The sequence below is a fragment of the Apodemus sylvaticus genome, chromosome 23 (assembly GCF_947179515.1).
Source record: "Apodemus sylvaticus chromosome 23, mApoSyl1.1, whole genome shotgun sequence".
NCBI lineage: Eukaryota > Metazoa > Chordata > Mammalia > Rodentia > Muridae > Apodemus > Apodemus sylvaticus.
In genome coordinates, this window is record NC_067494.1 from 45,767,251 (window position 1) to 45,791,807 (window position 24,557).

Consider the following 24,557-nt stretch of genomic DNA (forward strand, 5'->3'; position numbering starts at 1 on the left):
GCCCGAGGTTTCCTGCAAGGACTCGATTAACTCAGCTATATCTCCACCCCTAGATTTCAGATTCGACTTCACTACAACCCAAATGGACCTTTGTTTCTGTCCCTGGCCACTGCCACAAAAAATCCTGATTTGAGGGACAATTCCAGGAAAATGGAACTGGAACTTACAGCCAGGGGACAGTGTGCATTCTGTCCCAGCTCCCTCTCTACCTCCCAGATCTACGTCCAAGCAGGACTCGATGCCGTCGGTGCGACCCCTGGGCCCACAGGACACTGACCAGGCTTCCAGCCCTGCGCTCGGCGTCCATGTCTGTGAAGCGGCCATCTCTCTCCAGCAGTCTTCCCCGGGTGGTACCAAACAGAGAAAAGCAAACACAGAGGAAGCCGTCAGGCTCAGCACCCCTTGAGTACACAGAGGCTGTGGTCACATGTCCCCAGGCTGTGCGCCCTGGGCTGGGTCATCCTGCCGGGACAGCTCTCTCACAGCATGCAGTTAGTTATTCAGAACAAGTGGCTTGAATTTCAGGGGACATTTTTTTAACCATGTATTAAAAATAAGGTTTGTCATAAAAATGGGTGTCTTCAGGGAGAGTCTGCACACTGTGGTGGAGGGAAGGCTCCTAGAACAGACTCATGGGAGAGTGGCCTCTGAAATGGTTGACCGTGTGCTTTGACGGACCCTACTAGTTTCCCCAAGGCTAATTTCGGCTCTGCAGTGAATGAGGAGGGCTGCCTGACATTCTAAAAATGCTCAGATACAAGCTTGCCTCACGTGCCTCACGTGCCTCACATACTGTTTATCATGAAGGAAAGGTGCACCTGGCACTCAGCATTCCTCACCTATACTGAGCACACACACACACACACACACACACACTACTGTGCGTCTGTGTGGGTACATGTGTGCACAGATAGGTGCGCATGGATGAGTGTTTGTATATGCGTATGTGTGTGCAAGCAGGTGTATGCACTTGTGTGTAGGTACACGCATGTGCACCTACAGGCATGGTGGGGAATTTCTTTAATACCTTTGGCTAGCTCCAGGAATCAGGGGAACCTGCATAAGCCTCAGCTCTGTCCCAGGTTAAAGTATAGACTTCGTTGGGTAGTCTCAGGACGTCCCCCCATTAACAATCCTCCTGGGAGCTCTTACGGGTTCTCACACCAGCTCTGTGAAAATACAGGCTTACCAAACTGGGACTGGGTTTTTTTTTGTTGTTGTTGTTGTTGTTGTTTTGTTTTTTTCTGTTTGTTTTCATCAGAGAAGGTTCTCACTACATAGCCCCAGCTAGACTACTACTAACTATGTAGACCAGGCTGGCCTCAAACTCACAGAGACCTGCCTGCTTCTGCCTCTGGAGTGCTGGGATTAAAGGCCTCTCTGTGTTACCCTGCCAGGGCCCTGGGGCTGCTTTTGAGGTCCTAGGTTAGAGAACCCATAAATAACCACACTGTGTTTCTCGGCTGCGGGAGTGCAGCCACCGGGGACAAGGCTTGAGGATGCTTTCTGCTGTATCCCTCCTGTGCTGCTCCTAGTGCACCTGAGGCAAAGAAGCAGCCACCCATGCCCAAGGGGCTCAGCTGAGCTCACAACACAGCTGGGGGTCTCAGGGCTAATCTGTGGGGTCACCAGGGGGCAAAGGCAAGCCGTCTGGGCTGGATTCTGCTGAGCTAGGACAGGACAGGTGACATCTGCCCTTATACACAGGGAACACAGGGAACGGCAAACACCTAGCTGTTTGACAAACTGCTTTCCTCGGAGAAGACCCGCCTCTGGGAGGATGCTCGCTAATTAGGACCCTGGGTGGCTCCTTTGAGGGGCCTCACTGTCAGAGTCCCAGGGGTGGGTGGGAGAGCGCTGTCACGCAAGGCCTCAGAGGGTGGCCAGCTCCCATTTCCGGAGTGTCTGGAGGGAGGGAGGCACAACTGTCTACACAGACACAGAGACAAGAGTTGCCCGGGACCCAAAGTAGGCTAGGGCTGGAGCAGACCACAACTTCCTTTTCCCTCAGTGTGGTCACCAGAAGTCACTTCCATTCTCAAGAATCTCCCATCTTTATGTCCCTCTGTGCTCAGTGTAAGAAAATAGAAGCCGGAGCGCCAGCTTAAAAAAAAAAAAAAAAAAAAAAAAAAAAAAAAAAAGAAGAACATGGAAGATTTCTGAATATGCCCTCTTCCTTCTTTTTAACCTAAAACATGAAGCTTTTGTTCCTTTACCAAAGTAATAAAAGTCATTTACACTCCCAGATCGTGTAAAGTAATTACTGCCAAGAGCTGTACTTCATTCCGTGCCCTTGAAGGGGCCTTTTTACCTGTCGGGCTGTGAGCATGAAGTTTTTAGGCTATCAGCCTTCGAGTGGGCCCGTCCCTGGCCTCAGGCGCCTCTTGTGGGAAATGGGGATCGGTCAGCAGATTGGCTGTATGGCCTGGACCTGCTACGCAGATTGGCTTAATCCAGACAAAGAGAGTATTTTGACGGCACTGAAAGAAGTTCTGAGGGAAGCGGTGGCAATGGGCAGGGGTCCCCCAAGCCCCAAGCGCGGCTGCATCTGGGGCTCTCGCACGGAGGGGGCCTTCGAGGTGGACCTGGTAAGCGCTCCCAGACCAGACAGCAGCAGCTGCCTTTTCCCTCCTTCCAGCTGATTAAAGGACACCAGAGAACAACTCCTTAAATTGCAACAACAAAGGCTTGCTTTTTCGGTTCAATCAAAACAACTCGGCTGCCCGATTCAAATGCTAATAGTGGGGTCAGAATTGGTCCCCTAAACGAGGGGAAGCCCACCCAAGGCCCCACAAATGACCAGAGGCTTCTTTGCTACCAGAATCTGTTAAGCCCAGGTGTATGCTCTGTTAAATGTTTTCATGGGAAACACCGGTGAGAGAACAGATTTCCCAGAAAGGGGGTGGGGGTGGGGCGGTGGTGCCTCCATCCACACAAGCCTCTGACTGGAAAAGAACTTGATCTCCTGTAAGACCCCCTCCTACGCAGCAAACACAGGGCATTTTAACAGATTGGGTGAAGCTTTGTGGAGGAGGACCACAGCCCCAGTTTATCACAGATTCTGATGGCCTCTCATCTGTGGACTCTGATGAGGGACTCGGTTTCTCGGCTCTCTGGGAGCCAGCTCCCTATCTGTCACGGATACTGGTATCCACAGCCCAGGCCAGACTCACAAGGCCCAAGTTCAACTCCTAGGTGGCAGCTCGGGACAGGTCCTAGACCATACATTGGGGTTCACCGCATCTTTGGTCAGGCTGGGGAAAGCGAGGGCAGTGCCCGCATCTCTGTGCTGTTCCAGAAAAGTGCCCTCAGCCTGTGCAGAGGCTGCCTCTGCCTTCAGTACAGTGTGACTGCTTGTAAATACTTCGCTCACCTCTCTGCCTTGCCTATGACTACAAACGATGTGCCCTCTGACCTCACACCCTTTCGCCCCACTCAGCAGTCTGGGCTCCAGGGATCTGTGCACAGAAGTCCTGCTGGTGCGCAGGTAAGTTTGTGTCTGTCTCAGTGGTAAGTGCTTTCCACCACTGAGTGGGTACACAGCCTTCAAGTTCACATCAGGGAGCTTCTGTGATTCCCATTCTGGGTAATGATGAGCCCTGGCCTTCTCCTTCCCATATTCCTCACAGCTTCCCATGCTGAGAGAACCTTTGCTTCCATCTTTCACTAAGCCAGGCTCTCCCTCGCGATTAGATCATATGCTCTTTGTAAGAGGGCCGCTTGAAGGCTGTTTGGTGATGACAATTCCTTAGTGGCTATGTGGGGGGAAAAGGTGACTGTAAGGAGACATTGAAGCAGACACTAAGGCCCTTACCTATGTGAGCCTACCTTAGCCAGGCTTCGGGGTGGGGGGGCTGGAGAGGGGGAGGTTAGGAAGGAAGCAAAGAAGGAAGAAGGGAGGAAGAAAAGGAAAAGGGATGGGAGGGAGAACCTAAGGGCAGTGTTCACATCATAATTCAGTGGGATTTTGAGTTTGGGCTGCAGAGTGAACCCCCAAGACCCCGTCTCACAGGGGAAGGGAACTTACCTTCTGGAGAATTCCATGTTAGCAAGGGAAGTGAAATACATCTGATACAACCGGCTAAGGTACATCTTGCCCCGGGACTCAGTCTTTGTCTTACACATTATCTTGCTCTGTAAGATGCATTTCGCCACCGTGAGCACATCTCACAAATGCAGCTAGCATTTGAATGTGTCAAGCATCGGGGCAGACACAGACCCTTTTGTACTACCCTGGTAGAGCCTGGCAAGCAAGCCTCAGGCGGTAGCTGCCCCTGTCCTGCTTTTCATGACGGCTAAGTGGTGGCACGTCCTCTCTCTAGCTTCGGTTTATAGTGCCTGTGGTGTGTGGACATTTCACCCTCGCCTTTCTCCTGAGTCTCACATTCCTGGAGGTGTGATGTCAGTACTTAAGCGAGTCTGCCTTCATCTCAAAGGGCAGCACGAAGAGATGGAGCCCCCAGGGGCTCAAGAGAGCCCGCCCCAGCCTGACACTGGAAAGAACAAATGCCATTTTTTTTTTTTATGATGGCTAAAGGTAGCAGCCAGCGTGTTGTTTAGGATAGTATTTTAAAAAATCTAAACACACTGTGATGAGCTACACTGCTCTTTAAAAGGTGAGAACAATATTTATATTTATCTAAATATTTACTTTTGTTCCAGTGCTGGGGTATCAAACCCAGGGCTTCAAGCATGCTAAACCTCTACTCAAACACTGGGCTATGTCCCCACGCCAGAAATTGCTTAAAAAACAACAAAAGCAAAAATTGTGCATAATTAGGTTGCAAACGTAGACGGCTAGATGGGAGGATGGTCTAAAAATAAGAAAATAGATCTTGAAATTATGAGACTGTGAAGCTGAAGAGGAAGGGCAGAGGGAACAAATGCCTGAGCTGGGGAGTGTGGGGGTGTGTGCTCACACGCATGCACATGTATGTGTGTGTATGTATATGTGTGTATATTTATGTATATGTCTGTGTATGAATGTATTTGTGTATGTGTATGTGTATGCATGTATGCATATGTGTATATATGCATGTGTGAATGTATTTGTGTATGTGTATGCATGTATGTGCATGCATGTATGCATATGTGTATATATGCATGTGTGTATGTACGTATGTATGTGTATATGTATGTATGTGTATGTGTGTATTGTATGTATGTGTGTATGTGTATGCATGCATGCATACATGTGTTGTGTGTATGTGTGTATGTACGTGTGTATGTACGTGTGTATGTATATGTGTATGTATGTATATGTGTATGTATATGTGTATGTATGTGTGTATGTATATGTGTATGTATGTATGTGTGTATGTATATGTGTATGTATTATGTGTGTATGTATGTATGTATGTATGTAAGTAATAGGCATCCTCACTGAGACCTCTACCCTTTGCCAGGGCTAAACTTGTTCTCAAGGCTCAACAGGGAAGAGATCACCCACAGACGAGGTGGAGTCCCATACATTCACCTCCTCAGGTCCTCGATGCAGCCTCTGGGCAGCTTCACGCTGTCGGCATCGTTTTCCCCATTCCGTGAGCCGCACGAGAAGACTCTTGGAAGAAAACAAGAGACGTCTTCTTAAAAATGTCTCTGATGGGCCCTTTGCATCAGGCCTGGCAGCTATGTGCTGGCCCCTCCACCTCTGTCCCCTCATGACAGCCCCGCCCTCAATGCAGGACTCGAGGCTGTGTCCACCCTCACTGGGAGAAGTGAGCCGGCTAGACCCCACCTCAGAACATCAGAGAGGAAAGCGGGACATAGTAAGAGAGATGGGAACGGAGGGAAGAGATCTCATGGGCTCTTAGTGTCACACTAAGATACACATAAACACTTCCCACAGGGGCTGGGAGGGAAAGCAAGAAAAACTTAAAGCAATAGAACTCAATGAGAATACAAGACACAAGGTCAACACGCCATTTAGGGCAAATAGATCTTCTATAGAAATTCAACAAAGCACACAGAACACACATTTCAATGTTATAAAATGTTGCTGAAGAAATCTAAGATCTAAATATTAAAAAAAAAAAACAAACAAACAGCTAACTGTGTTCCTGGATTGGATCAATTAAATAAAATAGATCTATAGGCAGTCTATAAGAGTCTAGCTGGGAGCTGAGGAGATGTCTCAGTAGGTTAACTCCAGCCTCACAAACCTAGTTCAAATCCTGGAGCCCATATGCAAAGCTTGTATTTAGGGGTGCACACATCAATGGTGTACATCTGTAATCCCAGCATGCCTCAGGAAAACAGTGGGTGGAGTCAGGAAGACAAGCCATGGGCCAGCCACATAGCCTGAAGCACACAGCACAGCAGCAGCAAGACGAGGGAGACCCAGCCTCAAAAAGAACCAAGTCCTATCAGTTGCCCTGTTACCTCCACATGCACTCTGTGGCGTGCACACAAGTGTACACGTGCTTGCAGGCACACACATACACACATGCCCACATACACTCAGGCACACACATGCATGCACACGCATGCCCGTATGCACAGTGCACACACACATGCACACACACACACAGGCACACACACATACACATGTCCACACACATGTGTGCACATGCACACGCGCACACGCATGCAGGCACACACATGTACAGAGTGCACACACACACATGCACACATGCATATACACTAATGTATACACACACACTAAATACATAGATAATCTTGAAAAGATTCCAGCTCAATCTTTATAAACAAGACCAGTCTACTCTAATCTGTATGAAAAAGTAAAAGCCAGAAAGAGGATAAAAAAAATTAGAACAAAAAGGACAGGTGTCGTCCTTCCAACAGGAAAGTCACTGATGAGTACTGCATGACACACACACATATAAAGTAGAGACACACACATGAATGGGGGGGGGAGGAAGAAACGGACCATCCAGAATGAACCTATGAGCCATGTCCACGTGATAACATAGGCACACCCTTTCCCACAATGCACCTGTGAACTGTTCCCTTGTGACAACAAGGGCACATAGGCACATCCTTTCCCACAATGCACTTGTGAGCTGTGCCCACGTGTTAACAAAGGCACACCTTTTCCCACCAATTACACTTGAGCAAATGAGGAACCATGGACAAAGGTAAGCACATAGTTAAAACAAACAAACAAAACTTCAGCCAACTAGAAACCTGCCCAGATGTCCGCACCAGCGACCCCTCCACACCCACCCAGTCAACCCCGCCATGATGAACTGTATCTCCTTCAGCCATGAGCCGAAGTCAACCTCCATTTAGTTTCTTTAGCCAGGTTATTTTACCACACACTGGGGGGTTTCAGCAAGGGCGAAGGGAAGCCCCAGGCTTCTGGCTTGCAGATCAATCCTTTATCCTCCCACAGAAATTCTCACAACACAGTAATTCTCACAACACAGTAATTCTCACAACACTCCACCCTTCACCTTCTTGGGCTTAGGGTGAGACAGAAAATGGGGGCTCGGGGACTCCTGATGCAGTAGAACCTGTCAGACACAGATTTACCTCACAGGTCCTCAACGTTAGCAGCTCCCAGAAGTAAGTGTTGTTGAGTGCTCTCTCTGTCTCTCTCTCCCTCCTCCCCCTCTCCTCCCTCCATGCCTCCCTCTTCTTCCTCTCTTCCTCTCTTTCCCACCTCCTCTCCTTCTTTCTCCATCCCTCCCTTTCTCCTCCCTCCTCTCTCTATCCTCCTTTCTCCCCCTCCCCCTCCCTCTTTGTCCCCCCTCCTCCGTTCCCCTCCCCTCCCCCCAGACATTTCATGGTAAACTGTCAAAAAGTGACAAAGAAAACTAAACTCCTGGAATTCTTTTATAAACAGAAAAAAAAAAAAACCCACTACAAACATTGTAGAAAGGAAAGCTATCGACCATAAACTAAAACTCAGGTTTGAAATGAAGAAGAGAAATTGCACCACGGGCTCACAGTTCAATCCACTTGGTCACCAGCCCTCCTCCTGAGTTCAAGGAGGCCAAAAGCAGAGGAAATGCATGGGGAACATACAGGAAGAAAGCACGCCCAGCGGCATCTTCCGAGTTTAAACTCTGACTCCAGAGTGTTCCCTGCACACGCCTGTGCATTCTCAGTGTGTGGATGGCCCTAGCCAGGGCCCTTCTCTGGAACCTGTAGTCAAGTGTTCCCATGTGGTCAGCCCCGGGCTCCCGTGAGCCGCCATTCAGAGTGTATTAAACACTAAGGACGCAGACCTTGGGGACGGAAATGCATCCTTCCTTGTAAAGCTAGCTGGCAGTTGCTCTCAGCACAATAATACCTGGGCACCCGGCAAAGAGGAAAGGAAATGGTCAAAGTCATGCATTCGCAAACTTCAAAGGTCGCCCCTCCCCCTCTTTACATTTTACTGTCTGGGGAGCTAACTCGTCTGCAGCTGTCCTCAGAGACTGAGTCCCTGTGTCAAACCTGCCTCCTCCCGGGCTCATAAACTACAGCAGGGAGGTGGGGACAGGTGTGGAAGGGGAGGAAGGAGTGTCCTAGTGAAGTCCCTAACTCCTCCGGGAGGAGTTGTTGGAGGCTGGGGAGGGGGCGGGGCGGGTGCAGGCCTAGGAGGGCTGGAGAGGTATCACGCACACACTGTGCGCACTTGCGCGCACACACACACACACACACACACACTGTGCATCTACGTGCTGGGTTCAACCCTGTGTTACACCTGGAATAAGATAAAGATCCCGTCCTTCCCATGTCACACTCCACCCAGGCACAGTAGGACTCCTGTGTGCCTCCCGGTAGAAACCCCTTGCATGCAAACTTCTGAACCAAAGACCACTGGAGGCGGGCAGAAGCAGCCGCCAGAGATCTCAGAGGCTTCTCAGTCCAGGTTCTGAGATGGGTTGAGAGCAAGCACGAGTGCTGGATTGACATTCCTCAGCAAGAGACATGAGCTGAAGGGAGTGGCACCCCCACCCCACCCCCCGAATCCTAGCACTTGGGAGGCTGAAAGAAAGAATGTGAGTCCCAAGCCAGCCTGGGCTACATAGTGAGCCATCATCTATACACACACACACACACATACACACACACACATAGGAGAGAGAGAGACAGACAGACAGACTGAGACAGAGAGAGACAGAGAGACAGAGACAGGGAGACAGAGACAGAGATAGAGTCAGGGAGATGAGACAGAGACACAGAGAGACAGATACACAGAGACAGAGACAGACACAAAGAGATTTTAAAAATCAAATATGCATGTTTGCCAAGAAAGCAGGCTTATGCTGCTACTCACACAAAACCCTTTGCCTTTTTTCCAATAGAGAACCTGTACTTATGAACTAGCCACGAGCCTGCTGATAGGACATGTGGGTGGACTCTTGGCCATTATTTCTGACTCATTTGTGGATGTCTTGAGGGAGAAGAGAAGAGGGGAAAAGAGAAAACTGATTTATTTATAACACTATTTTTTTTTTTGATTTGGTTTTTTTCAAGGCAGGGTTTCTCTGTGTAGCCCTGGCTGTCCTGGAGCTCACTCTGTAGACCAGGGTGGCCTCGAACTTAGAAATCCACCTGCCTCTGCTCCCAGAGTGCTGGGATTACAGGCGTGCACCACCACCGCCCGGCTTATTTATAGCAGTATTAGAGTTCTTCACATTGGTTTTACTGGGAAGATTAAAAACGAAACATGTTTACTTCTTGTACACATTTTTATTTCTATTTGTTATTATAATTATTATTATTTAATTTTTTTTCAAGACAGGATTTCTCTGTGTGTAGCCCTGGCTGTCCTGGAACTTGCTCTGTAGACCAGGCTAGCCTTGAATCCCAAACACCATGCACCACCACCACCCAGCAATTTTTGATTCTTCTGAGAATTTCACATTAATACAGAGTGTTCACCCTCTGCTCCCCTCTTTACCCTTTTTCCCCAACTCCATTGCCTGATAGCCTCTTATTCTGTAATTATTATTCTCTCTCTCTCTCTCTCTCTCTCTCTCTCTCTCTCTCTCTCTCTCTCACACACACACACACACACACACACAACCTACCAAGTGTGTTTTGCTCTGCTTATATGTACATGTGATAAACATACTTCTGTCATGTGGGTGCTGGGGACCTGAGCTCCGTCCCATGCTTACCCCCCAGCAAGTGCTTTCTTTATCCTGTGAGCTATTGCCCAGGTCCTTCACTGACTCTGTCATTTCCTCAGACACATGACATTATTCCTAATGAAAATGTCACTCTGATGAGCATTTCACCAAGGTCCTGACTGACACGGACAGACCACATGGTCAGAACAAACCTATTTTGGATCATCTAAATCTCACCAAACGCCCTCAGGCACCCAACCCCTCCAACGACCCCCAGCCTCCACAGCCTCCCTCCCCCCAGCCTCCACAGCCTCCCTCCGTAGACCAGGCTGGCCTCAAACCAGAGATTCACCTGCCTCTGCCTCCTGAAAGCTGGGACTAAAGGTGTGCACCACCACACCCAGAAGATCATCCAAATTCATAAGGTCAATTGTTTCTAACTGCAGGGAATCACCAGGCCAGTTTCCCTTGGGGACAAGGCACGTTTCAGCTAAAACCGAGGACGCACCCATTTGTCACAGAAACCGTAGGCATAGCTTCTTCATTGTGCCTGCACAGCTTAAGCAAAGCTGCATCATTCCCTGCCAGGATAATGCAGAGAGTGAAGCCACCCGTGTCTGCTGAGAATCTGCACTCCAGCTCTCTATTACTTGGGGACAATCAGCCATTTGAACTTTTACATTAGCTTGAAGCACACCGGGTGTGAGTGGAGAGCCCCAAATTTTTGCAAAATTAAGGGAAAAGCTATCGGCCTCTATAGACCCAGAAGCAGAGACAATGGTAGGGAAAGGAAATCAAACAAGGAATTCATTTGAGGCTCTTCCTGGTTTTATGAACCATCTAGTCACCAAATACAAACGTAACGAAAACCATTTCCTGAGATCAGATGGACCGTGGTCGTCCTGTCTGAGAGCGGAATACCAGAAGTCCCTAAAAGCCATGGGGTCCCATTTGGCTTCTGTCTTTTCAGGTCACTAGTGCCATTTGTACTGTGAAGGACTATGGCACATCTCAGAGCCCTGGGACCCAACGGGGACCAGCACAGAGTTGCACAGTGTGATAGACCTATAGGGTCTGAGTCCCGGGCATTTTGTCCTCCACAATTAGGTGACTATCTATAAAAGTGCCCGACGGCAGCTGCGAGAGAGGGAGAACCAACAACTGGTTCTGAATCTGGTTAAGTGCCAGCAGATCTCAAAGCGACCACTGCCCCCATCTTCACAAAGCCCAAATCTCGACAGCCCCACGGGGGGGGGGGGGGGGGGGGTCTGTTGGGTTTCCGGGTTTGGTTTTTTTTTTTTTTTTTTTTTAAAGATTTGTTTTGTTTTGTTTGAGAGACAGGGTTTCTCTGTATAGCCCCTGGATGTCCTGGAACTCACTCTGTAGACCAGGCTGGCCTCGAACTCAGAAATCTGCCTGCCTCTGCCTCTGCTTCTGCCTCCCAGGGTGCTGGGATCACAGGCGTATGCCACCACTACCGGGCTGTTTCCAGGTTTGGAAAGAAGACGTGCTTCCAAATAGACTGTTCGTTCATGATACTGCCGGATACTGAGGGCATAGGAGGCTGCTAGCTGATGTCTGTTTCTTTGACTTTGGGGGGGAAATATTCAGAAACATGAGTGGAACTCTCTTTTTCTTTAAATGGTCTGAGGATTGATCCCAGGGCCCCCTCCCCACATGGGTGAGTGGTCCGTTGCATCCACGGGGTGTGGGGAGGATGTGTGCCCCGAGTGAACTGGTGTTAGTGCATCTGACCAGCAGGGTTGCTGGGCTTGCATCCTTGAAGCTGTAGCTCTGAGCCCAGCTGAGCATGGGAAGTTGAAAGGTCAAACAAACCATGGCTCTTTTGACTCAGTGAGGCCCTCTATCTAAGGCCCTCTGACCAGCGAGCACTCTCCACTCTGCTCACATAGGAAGGAATGGCCACATGATCAACTGCACAGGAAGCCCTCCTTTAAAGACAGGACCTAAGTACAGAAGCAGCTATGGCATTATCTGGAACCTGGGTTTATTCTGAGTTACCACAGCGCGGGGGCATGGGGAAGGGGTCCGGCAGGACCTCTCCTCTTGACTTTTCTTTCATTTTTCATTCCCCAGCCCAACCAAAAGTTGTGATAAATGTTGCTTGGCTTTCTTTTAAGTCGAAATAAGGTGTAGAACTACTAAAGGAAGTTCTTTGTATATGCTTTCTATAAATTGATGTGTTTATTAAACAGAGTATCCCAGTGGGAGTTCAGACCCTCAAAGGGCTAGTTAGTTCCCAAGTTAGACATAAGAAAACTGAAACCTGGAGGAAGCAGGGATCTGCCCAAGGTCTACAAAACCCTGCAGGAAGAACAATGGTGGAGGGAAAAAGCAGCTGGTCCTTCCTTCCTTCCTTCCTTCCTTCCTTCCTTCCTTCCTTCCTTCCTTCCTTCCTTCCTCGAATTCGGTTAATGGCTTATGAGCTGTGCTTGGCACTGTTATCATAGCAAAGGAAGAACCATCCCCAAATGAAGAACAGAAGTGTTAGGGCCCAGGAGGCCACACCAGGAGGCCATGACAGCAGGCCACTCTGAGCAGGTGTCTGCTTACCAACCATCTGAGAGGGACACTGTGTACTTGACAAAGCCAAAGCCAGCCACATGACCTTAGTCCCTTCTGAGCTCCCCTGTAACTAACTGACTGTGAGTGCATGGGAAAAGCCAGCAGGCCAGAGCCAGCGAAAGGTAAAGGCCCTGGCTGTGGCCTTGGAAATACCACTTCTCAATTACAATCCCCGGGATGCATACGGTGGTGGACCAGCATGAAGACTCTTCTGCCCTGGAAATATTTTCAGTCTAAATCAGATGATATGGGCTGAGGATGAAAGAGTGCATGGATAAAAATGAGGACCCTGCACAAGCAACAAGAGATAGAAAAGATCTCGGAAACAAAGAAACAATGATATACCAGCCTGGATACTGAGTGATGGGGACCTGGGGTCAGGAGCATGGATGCCCCCACATAAAGGACTCCAGGCCAGGTGGTGGTCCACACGCCTTTAATATCACGATTCCAGAGGCTGAGTCCCAGGACAGGGAAACCCTGTCTACAAACAATCAAATAAGGAGTGTGGGCAGGAGCCCCAGCCAGGCAATGTGTCTGGATGCTGTTCTGGGCTACTCTGGGATGATGCAAAGACCCATGGGAAACCAAGGGGCACACACCAGCCCAGGGACCACAAGAACCTTGAGGGGAGACGGAGTGTCCTTCCACCGGAGCCCACTGGGAAGGCTTGCAGAGGGACTAAGGTATGAGCATGGCCAGAGGACATCTGCAGGGGTAGGGAGGCAATGGCAGGCGGGGGCAGAGGGTGGGGACAGCTCCTTCACTTGGGGCAGCGGGTGACAGAAAGCCCTGCCCGCGCGCTGAACTTGTCTGTATCCTCATGCACACATGCAGACAGGGTATTTATGTGCAATTTATCTTATGCACACATGCAGACACAGTACATATGTGAAATGTATCTTATGCATACATGCATACATAGTACATATGTGAAATGTATCTTACACACACACATGCAGACATAGTACTTATATGAAATGTACCTCATGCATACATGCAGACATAGTACATATGTGAAATGTATCTTATGCATACATGTAGACATAGTACATATGTGAAATGTATCTTACACACACACATGCAGACATAGTACTTATATGAAATGTACCTCATGCATACATGCAGACATAGTACATATGTGAAATGTATCTTATGCATACATGCAGACATAGTACATATATGAAATGTATCTTCTGCACACACACACACCACACATGCACAATCATATATGCATCACATATTCTCACACATATGCAACACACTTGCACAGAGAATACCACACACAGAGAGAACACACACTCACATACACATAGCTCACACACAGCACATATAACACACACACAACACACACTCACACATTATACATATTCACACACACATACACATGTTCATACCCACACCACACACACACTCACATACACACCATACACACTCACACAACACATATCACACACATGTGCACACATATAAACACACATACACACATGTAGACACAGTACGTATGTGAAATTTTTCTTATGCATGCATACATACACAATATATATGTGAACAGAGATGCATCATCAAGGCACATTCTTATCATCTCTCTGGTCTTTGTGACATACAACGCTCAAATGCTGAATACCAGACCCCTCTCTGCACACTGGAAATACAGTGATAAAATGAACAACAAGGAAAATAGAATAAAATGTAAACTATGTCCAGAAGAGGTAAGAGCTAAAAAGGGAACTAAAGACGCAGATGGAAATCCATCCGCAACACAGGAGAAGGCGCCAAAGGAGGGAAGGAGTGGGCGGGGACACGTGGCATTTCCAGGCAAAGGACCCCCGTGTGCTAAGGTCCAGGGTGGAGGTTTGTTGGGAGAATGAGGAACAGCAAAGGGCAGACCGAGACCACAAAGAGCAGACAGCTAATGGGAATAGAGCACGAGGTCTGCAACCTAGGAGATGAGACCCCCAAAGGGACAGCCAGCAGCAAACCAAGCAGTGCTGACACAGCAATGGCATGACAAAGGGACCTCGCTTTCCGCTGCGATGCTAGGCCTGCGTAGACGCTCTTGATTCCTTTCCCAGAGCAGGGACGTCAGCTCAGTTCCATTCCTAATACAAGACATGAGCTGAGCGAGTGGGACAGACTGAGGTCTCTGCAGACCTTCTCTCAGGACCAGGGAGGCTCTGCAGGGCAAACACATTCTCTCTCTCCTCTCTCTCTCTCTCTCTCTCTCTCTCTCTCTCTCTCTCTCTCTCACACACACACACACACACACACACTACACACACACACACACACACTAACACTACACACACTCTCACACCACACATGCACAATATGCATCATATATTCTCACACATATACAACACACTTGCACAGAGAACACACACTCACATACACACAGCTCACACACAACACACACTCACACATTATACTATTCACACACATACATAGCATATACATGCTCATACCCACACCACACACACACACTCACATACACACCATACACACACTCACATACCACACATCACGCATACTCACACAACACATATCACATACATGTACACACATATACACACACATATACACACCACACATATAATCAACACACACCACACTCACCTATACACACACACATCAGACATACTCACACACACACCACACACACTGACACGCACACCACACACACCACACACCACACACACTCATGCAATAGACACCATATATACACCACATATACACTCAACTCTCTCTCTCTCTCTCTCTCTCTCTCTTTCTCTCTCTCTCTCACTCACACACACACACACACACACACACACTCCCTCCCCTCCACTGCCTCGCAAGCTGGTCTGGGGCCACAGTGTGCTCTCCTGAGCCACCTGGACCCCAGCTTTTTCTCAAGCAGAGAGTGGCCCAAGCTGTCTGTGAGAGGCAGGGAGCAAAGGTTCTCCTGTCAGGGCCTCTGCCCTGAGGAGTCAGGGAGGAAGACTGAACGGGGGTGGGGGGGTGGGGGAGTGGGGGGTGGGGGGGTGGGGGGGTGGGGGGGGTAGGGGGGTGGGGGGGTGGAGGGGTGGGGGGGGTGGGGGGGGTGGGGGTGGGGGGGGTCTGTGGGCAAACCGAATCACCTTAAGCTGAGGGTAAAGCACGGTGTAGTGCTTACGAGCTGAGGCAAGTGTCCAAAGATGCTGGGGGCATGGAGAACAGATGGTGCAGTGGAGAGGCAGGGGTGGGGTGGGGAGGCAGGGGTGGGATGGGGAGGGAGGGGAGGGGAGGCAGGGGTGGGGAGGCGAGCCAGGGGGTGGGGTGGGGAGGTAGGGATTGGGTGGGGAGGTAGGGGTAGGTAGGGAGGCAGGGGTGGGATGTGGAGGTAGGGGTGGAATAGGGAAGCAGGGGTGGGTGGAGGCAGGGGTGGGGTGGGAAGGCAGGGGTGGGGTGGGGAGGTAGGAGTGGAATAGGGAAGCAGGGGTGGGGAGGCAGGGATGGGGGAGGGGCCAGTGGGATTATAAACCTACATACCATATCTATTTTAAATGAGAGATTTTAAATATATATTATTCTTAAATGTTTATTTATTTGGGGGGGGGACACCACATGCATGTAGTTCTGCCTCTGCCTACAGAGTTCTGGACCGCAGAGCGTGACACTGAATGTCGCTTTTTACGTGAGTTACAGTGACCGATGTCAGACCACCAGGGTTGCAGACCAGCATTTTTGACCACTGAGCAGTTTCACTGGCTGTAAATGAGAGATTTTTAATGAATGAAGGCAAGGTATATACACAATGAGTATATAGGCAGGCTGATGGGCAGGGGACAGGGAGGCTGATGTGGGGACAAGTGGATAGATAAGTAGATATTCGAGTGGAGAGGAGGAGAGATTTGGATTTGACATTTTTATAATATTAGTAAATAAATGTTGATTAGGGCTTAGAGGAGAATCTGAATTATTTTAGAATGGCTGCCAACATACTTCTGCTATTATTGTGTGTATATAAAATACTTATACATATATATGTATATATCTACATACATATATATGTATATCACATATGCACTGAATATGTTATGTCCTGAAGGATCAAATATTCAATGTAGAATTAATTCTTTATGTAAAACAAATAAGGGACAATCTCATTAGTATGCAAATTTGTCTTTAATAAATAGTGACATGTGCTAACAAAAATTGTTAACATAAATGTCATTATGATTTACTATCTACAAATGAATTGTGTAAGGGCTTTAGGACTTATACACCCAGGATCATATAAAAGGTCTTGAGCAATAATGGATCACAAGAGGAAAAAGGTTTCTCTCTCTCTCTCTCTCTCTCTTTTGCATTTGTAGTATGTCCGCCTATGTATTTGCATGTGTGAGTGTGTGTGTATGTGAGTGTGTGTGTGCATGTGGGTATCTGTGTGTAAGAGTGTGTGTGTGTCTATGAATCTATGTGTCTGTTTGTGAGTGTCTGTGTATGTCTTTGTGTGTGTCTGGTCTGTGTATCGGTATTGTGTTTGTGTCCAGTGTGTATGTGTTTGTGTATGTCTAGTGTATGTGTCTATGTGTGTGACTGTGTGTCTGCTATGTGTCTATGTATGTGTGTGTGTACCTAATGTGTGTATGGTGTAATGTGCGCGCGCGCATGTGTGTGTGTGTGTGTGTATGTGTATATGTCTGTATGTATGTCTGACATGTGTGTGTGTGTGCCTAGTGCTTGTGTATGTGTGTCTATTGTTAGTGTGTGTGTGTCTAGTGCATGTGTGTGTGTAGATCATGAGACTAGAAAGGGTACAACACAAGAGAGGAAAGAGATCTGAAGGAAGGGCTGACTGGGTGTGGCTAATAGAATTCACAAGAAGCACAGAAGAGAGGACTTCTGGGAGAGGACAGGGCAGCCAGAGTGGGGGAGGGGAGCGAGTCGGATGGAGGACAGCAACGTGCAATGGCGCATGCGTGGAGAGGCAAGAAACCTGCTGCTTTGTATGCTGACTTAAAGTCTTCCCACTAGACAGGGTTTCTCTGCATAGACCAGGCTGGCCTTGAACTCCCAGATCTGCCTTCCTCTGCCTCCCAAGTGCAGGGGTTAAAGGCCTGCGCCACAGCCACCTGGCTTAAAATATGTAAAACAGCTTTTTAGTGTTGAACAAAATTCAAGGATGGACACAAGAAATAACATAATTAGAAAAGTTCATTTTTTTGTTTTGTTTTTACAGTTTCAAAACCATCAAATTTGTTAAGTACCGTGTTCTGAGCACACAATATAGTTAAGAGGAAATTGTTCCCATGAAACCCATCACTGCACAATGAATTTCCAACAAAACATAAACTATTAAATAAAGGAAGAAGGAACCTAACCACAGAAAGTCAGAAAATGGGGTAAAATCTGGCGTTAGGATACACAAGTTTAGCTGCTGCTGGTGGCGGTGCAAGCCTTTAAACCCAGCAATCAGGATGCAGAGGCAGGTGGACCTCTGTGAGTCTGAGGCCAGTTTGGTCTACAGAGTTAATTCCAGACAGCCAGGGCTACATGGAGAAACCCTGACTTGGGAGTTAGGAGGAAGATATGCAAGTTTATAAAATGACTACAGGCTCTGTCATCCTTGAGCCCCCCACAGACTCTCTGCAAGCAGGGTCTCCTCCCTGCCAGGAAACCGCGTGCCATGACTTTTTTTGGATGTTTTACTTTCTGATTGGGTCTTTCTATTTCAGTCTCTTCCTATTCCTTGCCCCAGAGTCTCCTCTCTCATCTGCCTAGCTTCTGGGCGGAGTGCCCCGTTGGGTTGTCTGTCTGAGCTACACACCATTCAGGAAACGGCGAGGGCAGAGCATTACTGGCCATGCGCACTGTGCTCTGACCTCACTGGCCTATCAATCTGAGGGAAGGGATGGAGATGAGAAATATCTGAGGCCAGGGGGCATGAGGCTACCCTCCATTTGATTTGGAAGCATACTGGAGCACTTTTAGTGACCAGTTTGGTCATTGTCCCTGTCTTCGTCAGGGTTTCTATTCCTGCACAAACATCATGACCAAGAAGCAAGTTGAGGAGGAAAAGTTTATTCAGCTTACACTTCCACACTGCTGTTCATCACCAATGGAAGTCAGGACTGGAACTCAAACAGGTCAGGAAGCAGGAGCTGATGCAGAGGCCATGGAGGGATGTTTCTTACTGGCTTGCTTCCCCTGGCTTGCTCAGCCTGCTCTCTTATAAAACCCAAGAATACCAGGCCAGAGATGGCACCACCCACAAGGGGCCCTCCCAACTTGATCACTAATTAAGAAAATGCCCCACAGCAGGATCTCAGGGAGGCACTTCCCCAACTGAAAGAGAAACTGGAGTTTCTCTGTGATAACTCCAGCCTGTGTCAACTTGACACAAAACCAGCCAGTACAGTCTCACTGTGCAGGCCATGTGCGGAAGGGCAGTGGCTGTGGTCTGACAGGTTGTCAGATCCACCTGTTGGAGGTAATGCCTGGTGCAGCAGCTGCTAAAGGTGGGACTCATCAGGAGGCGTTCGGACCACCAGGCTCTGCCCTTGGGAGTGGGTCAGTGGGGAACTGGCAGAAAGATTAGTGTGTGCACACAGGTGCCTTATTCTCTCTCTCTCTCTCTCTCTCTCTCACACACACACACACACACACATGCACGCACACACACACACCTTCTTCCAAAGAGATCAATGGATGCATCTAGAAAGTTCTCTCCATATGCAAGTCCCTTGACCTTGAACCTCCCAGCCTTCAGAAGTGTAAGGAATGAATGGGCTCAGATATTCCATGACAGCAACACAACACGGACACACACACACACACACACACAAGTGTAAGTCTCCCTCTGCTTTACACACACACAAACACAAATCTAAGTCTTTCTGTTTTACATGCACACATCCACAACACACACACACACAAGTCTAAGTCTCCCTCTATTTAACACACACACACATACAGACACAAATCTAAGTCTCCCTCTGCTTCACGCACATATACATACACATACACACACAAGTCTAAATCTGTTTTACATACACACACACACACAAAACATACATACAGGTCTAAGTCTCCTTTTGCTTCACACACACACACACACACAAATCTAAGTCTCTCTCTGTTTTATACACACACACACCCACAACACCCACACAAGTCTAAGTCTCTCTCTCTCTGTTTTACACACACACACACACATATACACACAAGTCTAAATCTCCTTCTGTTTTACACACACACATACACACACTCACACACAGGTGTAAGTCTCCTGCTTTACATACACAAACACACACACACAAAAGTCTAAATCTCCTTCTGTTTTACACACACACACAAAACACACAAAAACACACAAACAGGTCTAATTCTCCCTCTGCTTCACACACACACACACACACACACATACCCCACAAGTCTAAGTCTCCCCTTCCCTTCCACCCTAAGGTCTTTCAACACCCTGTGGCCACTGTCCCTCATACATTCTACATAAACTCACAGTCTTAGCTTTAGCCCAACAAAGCGACTTGGCCTCATGTGTACTAGAGGAAGGTGACTGATATATATGCTCAGTGACAGTGCAATTGGTTACCAAGGTGAGGTCCTACCATTGAAAACCAAAGCCACCAGTATTGCCGGTATTGCCAAGTCTTTTGCAGAGAATGCTGGGATGGGCCACACCCACAGTCCGGGGCTCCTTAGGCTGAGGCAAGGCGGCCAGTCTGGGAGACTGTCCAGTGAGACCTTTGTCTCAAAACCTGATGTAATGACAACTGAACACTTCCCTGGTGTGTCCCATTGACCCTAGGTTCCAGGACGGGGTGGGGGTGGGGTGGAGTACGGGAAAATCCACCAGTGAACAAGTATGTCGAGTGGACACGTATTTCGCCATTCCCCATGCAAGGCCAGGGACGTGTGACAGCAAAGCTTGAGAGGTGCTACACAGGGCTGCTGTGCAGAGCACAGAAGTCAGGCAACTGTCCTCATAGATCCAGAACAGAGCTCCCAATTCAAGGTGGTGTCTAATGCCTGAGCTGGCCTGGTGCCTAGCTAGGGTCACACAGCAGAAGTCTCTGGAGGGTTGGCCCAAGTCCCCAGTTTCAGACTCAGGAAGTTCGTGAAGCCAGCCTGAGGATTGACATTCTAACATAACCCAGGATCACTAATCCATATCACTCAACCATACTTTGTAGCATGTCCTGTAGGATTGGTGGACTTTAGGGCTACTGCCCCACCTGTGTAAATAGTGACCCCCTGTGCCATTTTCCTGTGTGAGGGCCACCTGCTCTAGGACAGGTATGTAGAGAACACCCCCCCAGGGGGTGACCAGCATTTGATCATCAGCTAAACTGGCCCAAGCTGCAGTTTGCTGCAAAAATGGCGGCTCTCTCCTTTAACATATCAAATTGACCCTCAACTGCAAAGGGCTGCTGGCAAGGTCGATGGGCACGCGCTGTTTGAAAGCAAAGCAATACCAAAGAGGTGACGGTGGTCACCAGTGAACACCGAAGTGCCATGCTCCCACAGTGGCGTGCACAGTTCCCACAGTGGATAGACACAGCAGGCAGGCAGACAGACAGACAGACAGACAGGTAGGTGATGGCTGCCCTCAGGCTCTCCGAACCATTGGCATCTTGCCTGCGTCTCTGCAGGTGAGGCGAGACGCGGCTTTCCCCGTGGGGACGTGGCCTCTGGTCCACACAGTCAGGCTTAAGCCTAGCACATAACGGGCACCATGGAAACCCTAATTCAGAAGCCCCGAGTCTTGGTGGTTACACCTCATTCAGACCTCAGGACACACAGACACAAATCTCATCTCTAATTGAAACCGCATCGAGCACCGAGGATTTAGACAACTTCGTGAGCCCACACACATGCGAAGGCGCACACGCTGTGAAAACATACCGCTGTGTCCCCTGGGTACTTGAGTGGATCCAAGCTAGGTTGGTGTGGGCCGCGTTTTTTTCTCTCCTTCTCCTCAGGGCTGTCCTCCACAGCTTCCTGTGCTCTCCCTGGATGGTCCTGGTTGTTGACAAGATGCCAGCCATTACCTTAAATTCATTTTGGATTTAATTTCAGAGGCACTTCTTCTCCTTTTCATGTTTAAAAGAGTCTTGCTTCATTTCAGTTTTATTTTTTCTCACCTTGCTGTGAACCATCCCCTCCTCCTGAGTCACCATGTGGACCCCAGATGTGTGTGCCTTACTCCTTCAGACCAAACAGGAGCCTGGCCTCCCGTGGGCCAGGCCAGATTAAAGGAGGGGAGGGGCACTTTCTCACAGTTTGGTGTGAGCTGCATCAGCCTCAGTATGGAAACTAATTTCAAATTCACCTGACTCTCCTCAGCAGGGAGGCTGAAGCAGAAAGCAATTTGAGGAAGGCCTCTCAGGCTTAAAAGACAGCTCTGAATGACTCATAAAGTTTGACATTGGAGACTGGAAAGAAGAGGGCTCAGTGGCTGAGAGCTTACTGTGCTTAAAAGGGACCAGAATCCAGTTCCCAGCACACACTGTGGCTCCAGCTCTGGGGGATCTGACACCCTCTCTTGGCTTCCTCATCAGGTTCCCTCATGCATATGCACATAGAAACACACACACACACACACACACACACACACACACAATCAATAAAATGCATCCTTAAAAATAAATAAATGCGGGGCTAGAGAGACAGCTCAGCGGTTAAGAGCCCTGGATGCTCTTCCAGAGGTCCTGAGTTCAATTCCCAGCAACCACATGATGGCTCACAACCCTCTGTAATGGGATCTGATACCCTCTTCTGGTGTGTCTGAAGAGAAAGAGGGAGAGTGTCCTCACATATATGAAATAAGTGGTTTTTTAAAAAAATAAATAAAATAATACATTGTTGGAATCATAAGCTCACAGTCAGTGTCCATGAGAAGTTTCCCACATGCGCTGTCCTGTGAATCTGGCAATCCCCACTGTGGGGAGACAGCACACAGTTAGGCCAGCCTATGGGCTTAGTGATAGGCTAGGTTTGAATCCAGGGCCATCTGTCATATGGTGACACGTGTGACCGGCTTCTCCCATGATCCTTTTCCTGGCCTCTAAAGTGAGCCTGCTAGAAATTTCAAGTACTCCACTTTCCAGGCTGAGAGGGCAGATTAACCAAGACAGTGTCCAAGGACCAGGCGTCTGCTCTTCAAACACTTATCCAGGACACCACTTATTTTTAATTTGTTATCCAGAGTCTTTTCCCAAAGCACTTTAATTATTATAGATGGTCCTTTAAGAAAACCCTATTTAAATTCTGAGGTAATAATAATATTAACATCCCATAGAAAGCAACTGAATTGAAGTTGGTTATGATGACACAGGCCTGACATCCCAGCTAAGACAAGAGGACCAAAGGTTAGAGGTCATGGGGTGGAGAAATGACTCAGATGTTAAAGGCAGCTGCGGCCTCACCAGAAGACCTGGGTTTGGTTTTCAGAACCCACTAAGAGGCTCACAAGTGTTTGCAATCCATTTCCAGAGGCTCTGACAGGTCTTCTGGCCTCTGTAGACAGTGCATGTTCCTGGTGTCCCCACATCTATGCAGGCAAAACACGTGCACATATAAACTAAAAAGAAAAATAAATAAATCTAAAAAAAACTGATTAATGAGTTATACAGCATTAAAAAGGATATATCTTGGGCTGGAGATATAGATGGCTCAGCAGTTAAAAGCACTGACTGCTCTTCCAGAGGAGTCAGGTTCAATTCCCAGCACCTACATAGTAGGTCACAGTTGTCTGTAACTCCAGTTACAACTCCAGTAATTTCCAGGGGACCCGACCCCCTCACACAGACATCCATGCAGGCAAAACACCAATGCACAGAAAATAAAAATAAATTATTTAAAAACATACATATCTTATCCATGAAGTTTCTTTTTGCAGCAGGCGGAGACCATTTCAGAAATTCCCTGATGGTCAAAACACAGGGAACAGCTGACCAGCCCTTAGCGGTACATCTACAACGTAGCTCCTACAGCCAATGCTCAGAGAGTATCACAGACAGCAGGGTGGAAGGAGTGTCAGAGCCACAGGCCTGGGACATCGCTGCAAGATCGAGTCTTGTCTATTCAGCAGGGAAGCTGCACCCTTGAAATCTCAACCATAGGGTCACCTCACCAAATGATGACATCTCCAGCTGACAGGCCAACATAAAGACGCCATCACCATTTGACGTGCCAATCTGAATGGGGAAAATCTCCCAAGGTCCCACCCCTAGAACTGTAGGTAATTTACAGGTGCTAAGACAGATGTATTAGGACACCACATTATATGTTCATTTTTCTAGTTGCTTCTGTCTTATATCTAAGTTATTACACATTTTGAATTAGATGAAGCTTTAAGGGACTCTTCCTGTCATAACACTATGCTCTGGGGGGGAGGGAAGTATACCCACAACCACAGGGTCAAAGTCAGCCTGGCCAAGGACCCCACCCAGCCCTCTTTGTGAGACACAGTCTCATTCTATAGCCCAGGCTGTCCTGGAACTCTTGCCTCTGCCTTCCAAGTGCTGGGCTTAAAGGCCCTTGCCAGTTGTCAATAAACAAAAGAGAACCCCGCCCATATTGATCTGAAATCCCCTGACCTTCCCATGGGCCCGCTTTCTGGTCTCTGAATCTGACCCAGGATGAAGAAAGACTCATGCAATGTGTATAGTGGACTCTTGTCTTAGCTCCAGCGGCCATCACGGGCTGGGTTGTTTAAATGGCAGGAATCTGTTCTCTCATAGTTCAAAAGGTGGAAGTCAAAGATCATGGAGCCAGCGGAGAAGGTCATAGGGATGGCGACAGGCGCTGCCCCACTGTGTGCTGGCATGTAGATGATGGGGAGAGCAAGACTCCCCTTCTGAGGACTCCCATCATAACCTCACACCCCCACCTACTCCCAGTCACCTCCCACCCACCGGCCTCCAAACCGCATCTGCTGAGATTTCTACAAAGATGCTC

At 48.4% G+C, this 24,557-nt stretch overlaps 1 protein-coding gene across 1 annotated transcript in view; it reads right to left on the bottom strand.

The window, feature by feature from the left end:
- LOC127674075 (uncharacterized) overlaps positions 1 to 24,557 on the bottom strand; it is a 53,610-nt gene that overhangs the window by 5,703 nt on the left and 23,350 nt on the right. Inside the window, exons 5-8 of the mRNA XM_052169923.1 lie at positions 21,501 to 21,617; positions 5,477 to 5,560; positions 4,028 to 4,134; positions 278 to 338 (exon numbers count right to left, since the gene is read on the bottom strand). Coding sequence (XP_052025883.1) covers positions 278 to 338; positions 4,028 to 4,134; positions 5,477 to 5,560; positions 21,501 to 21,617 — 369 coding nt within the window. The remainder of the gene's footprint in view (positions 1 to 277; positions 339 to 4,027; positions 4,135 to 5,476; positions 5,561 to 21,500; positions 21,618 to 24,557) is intronic.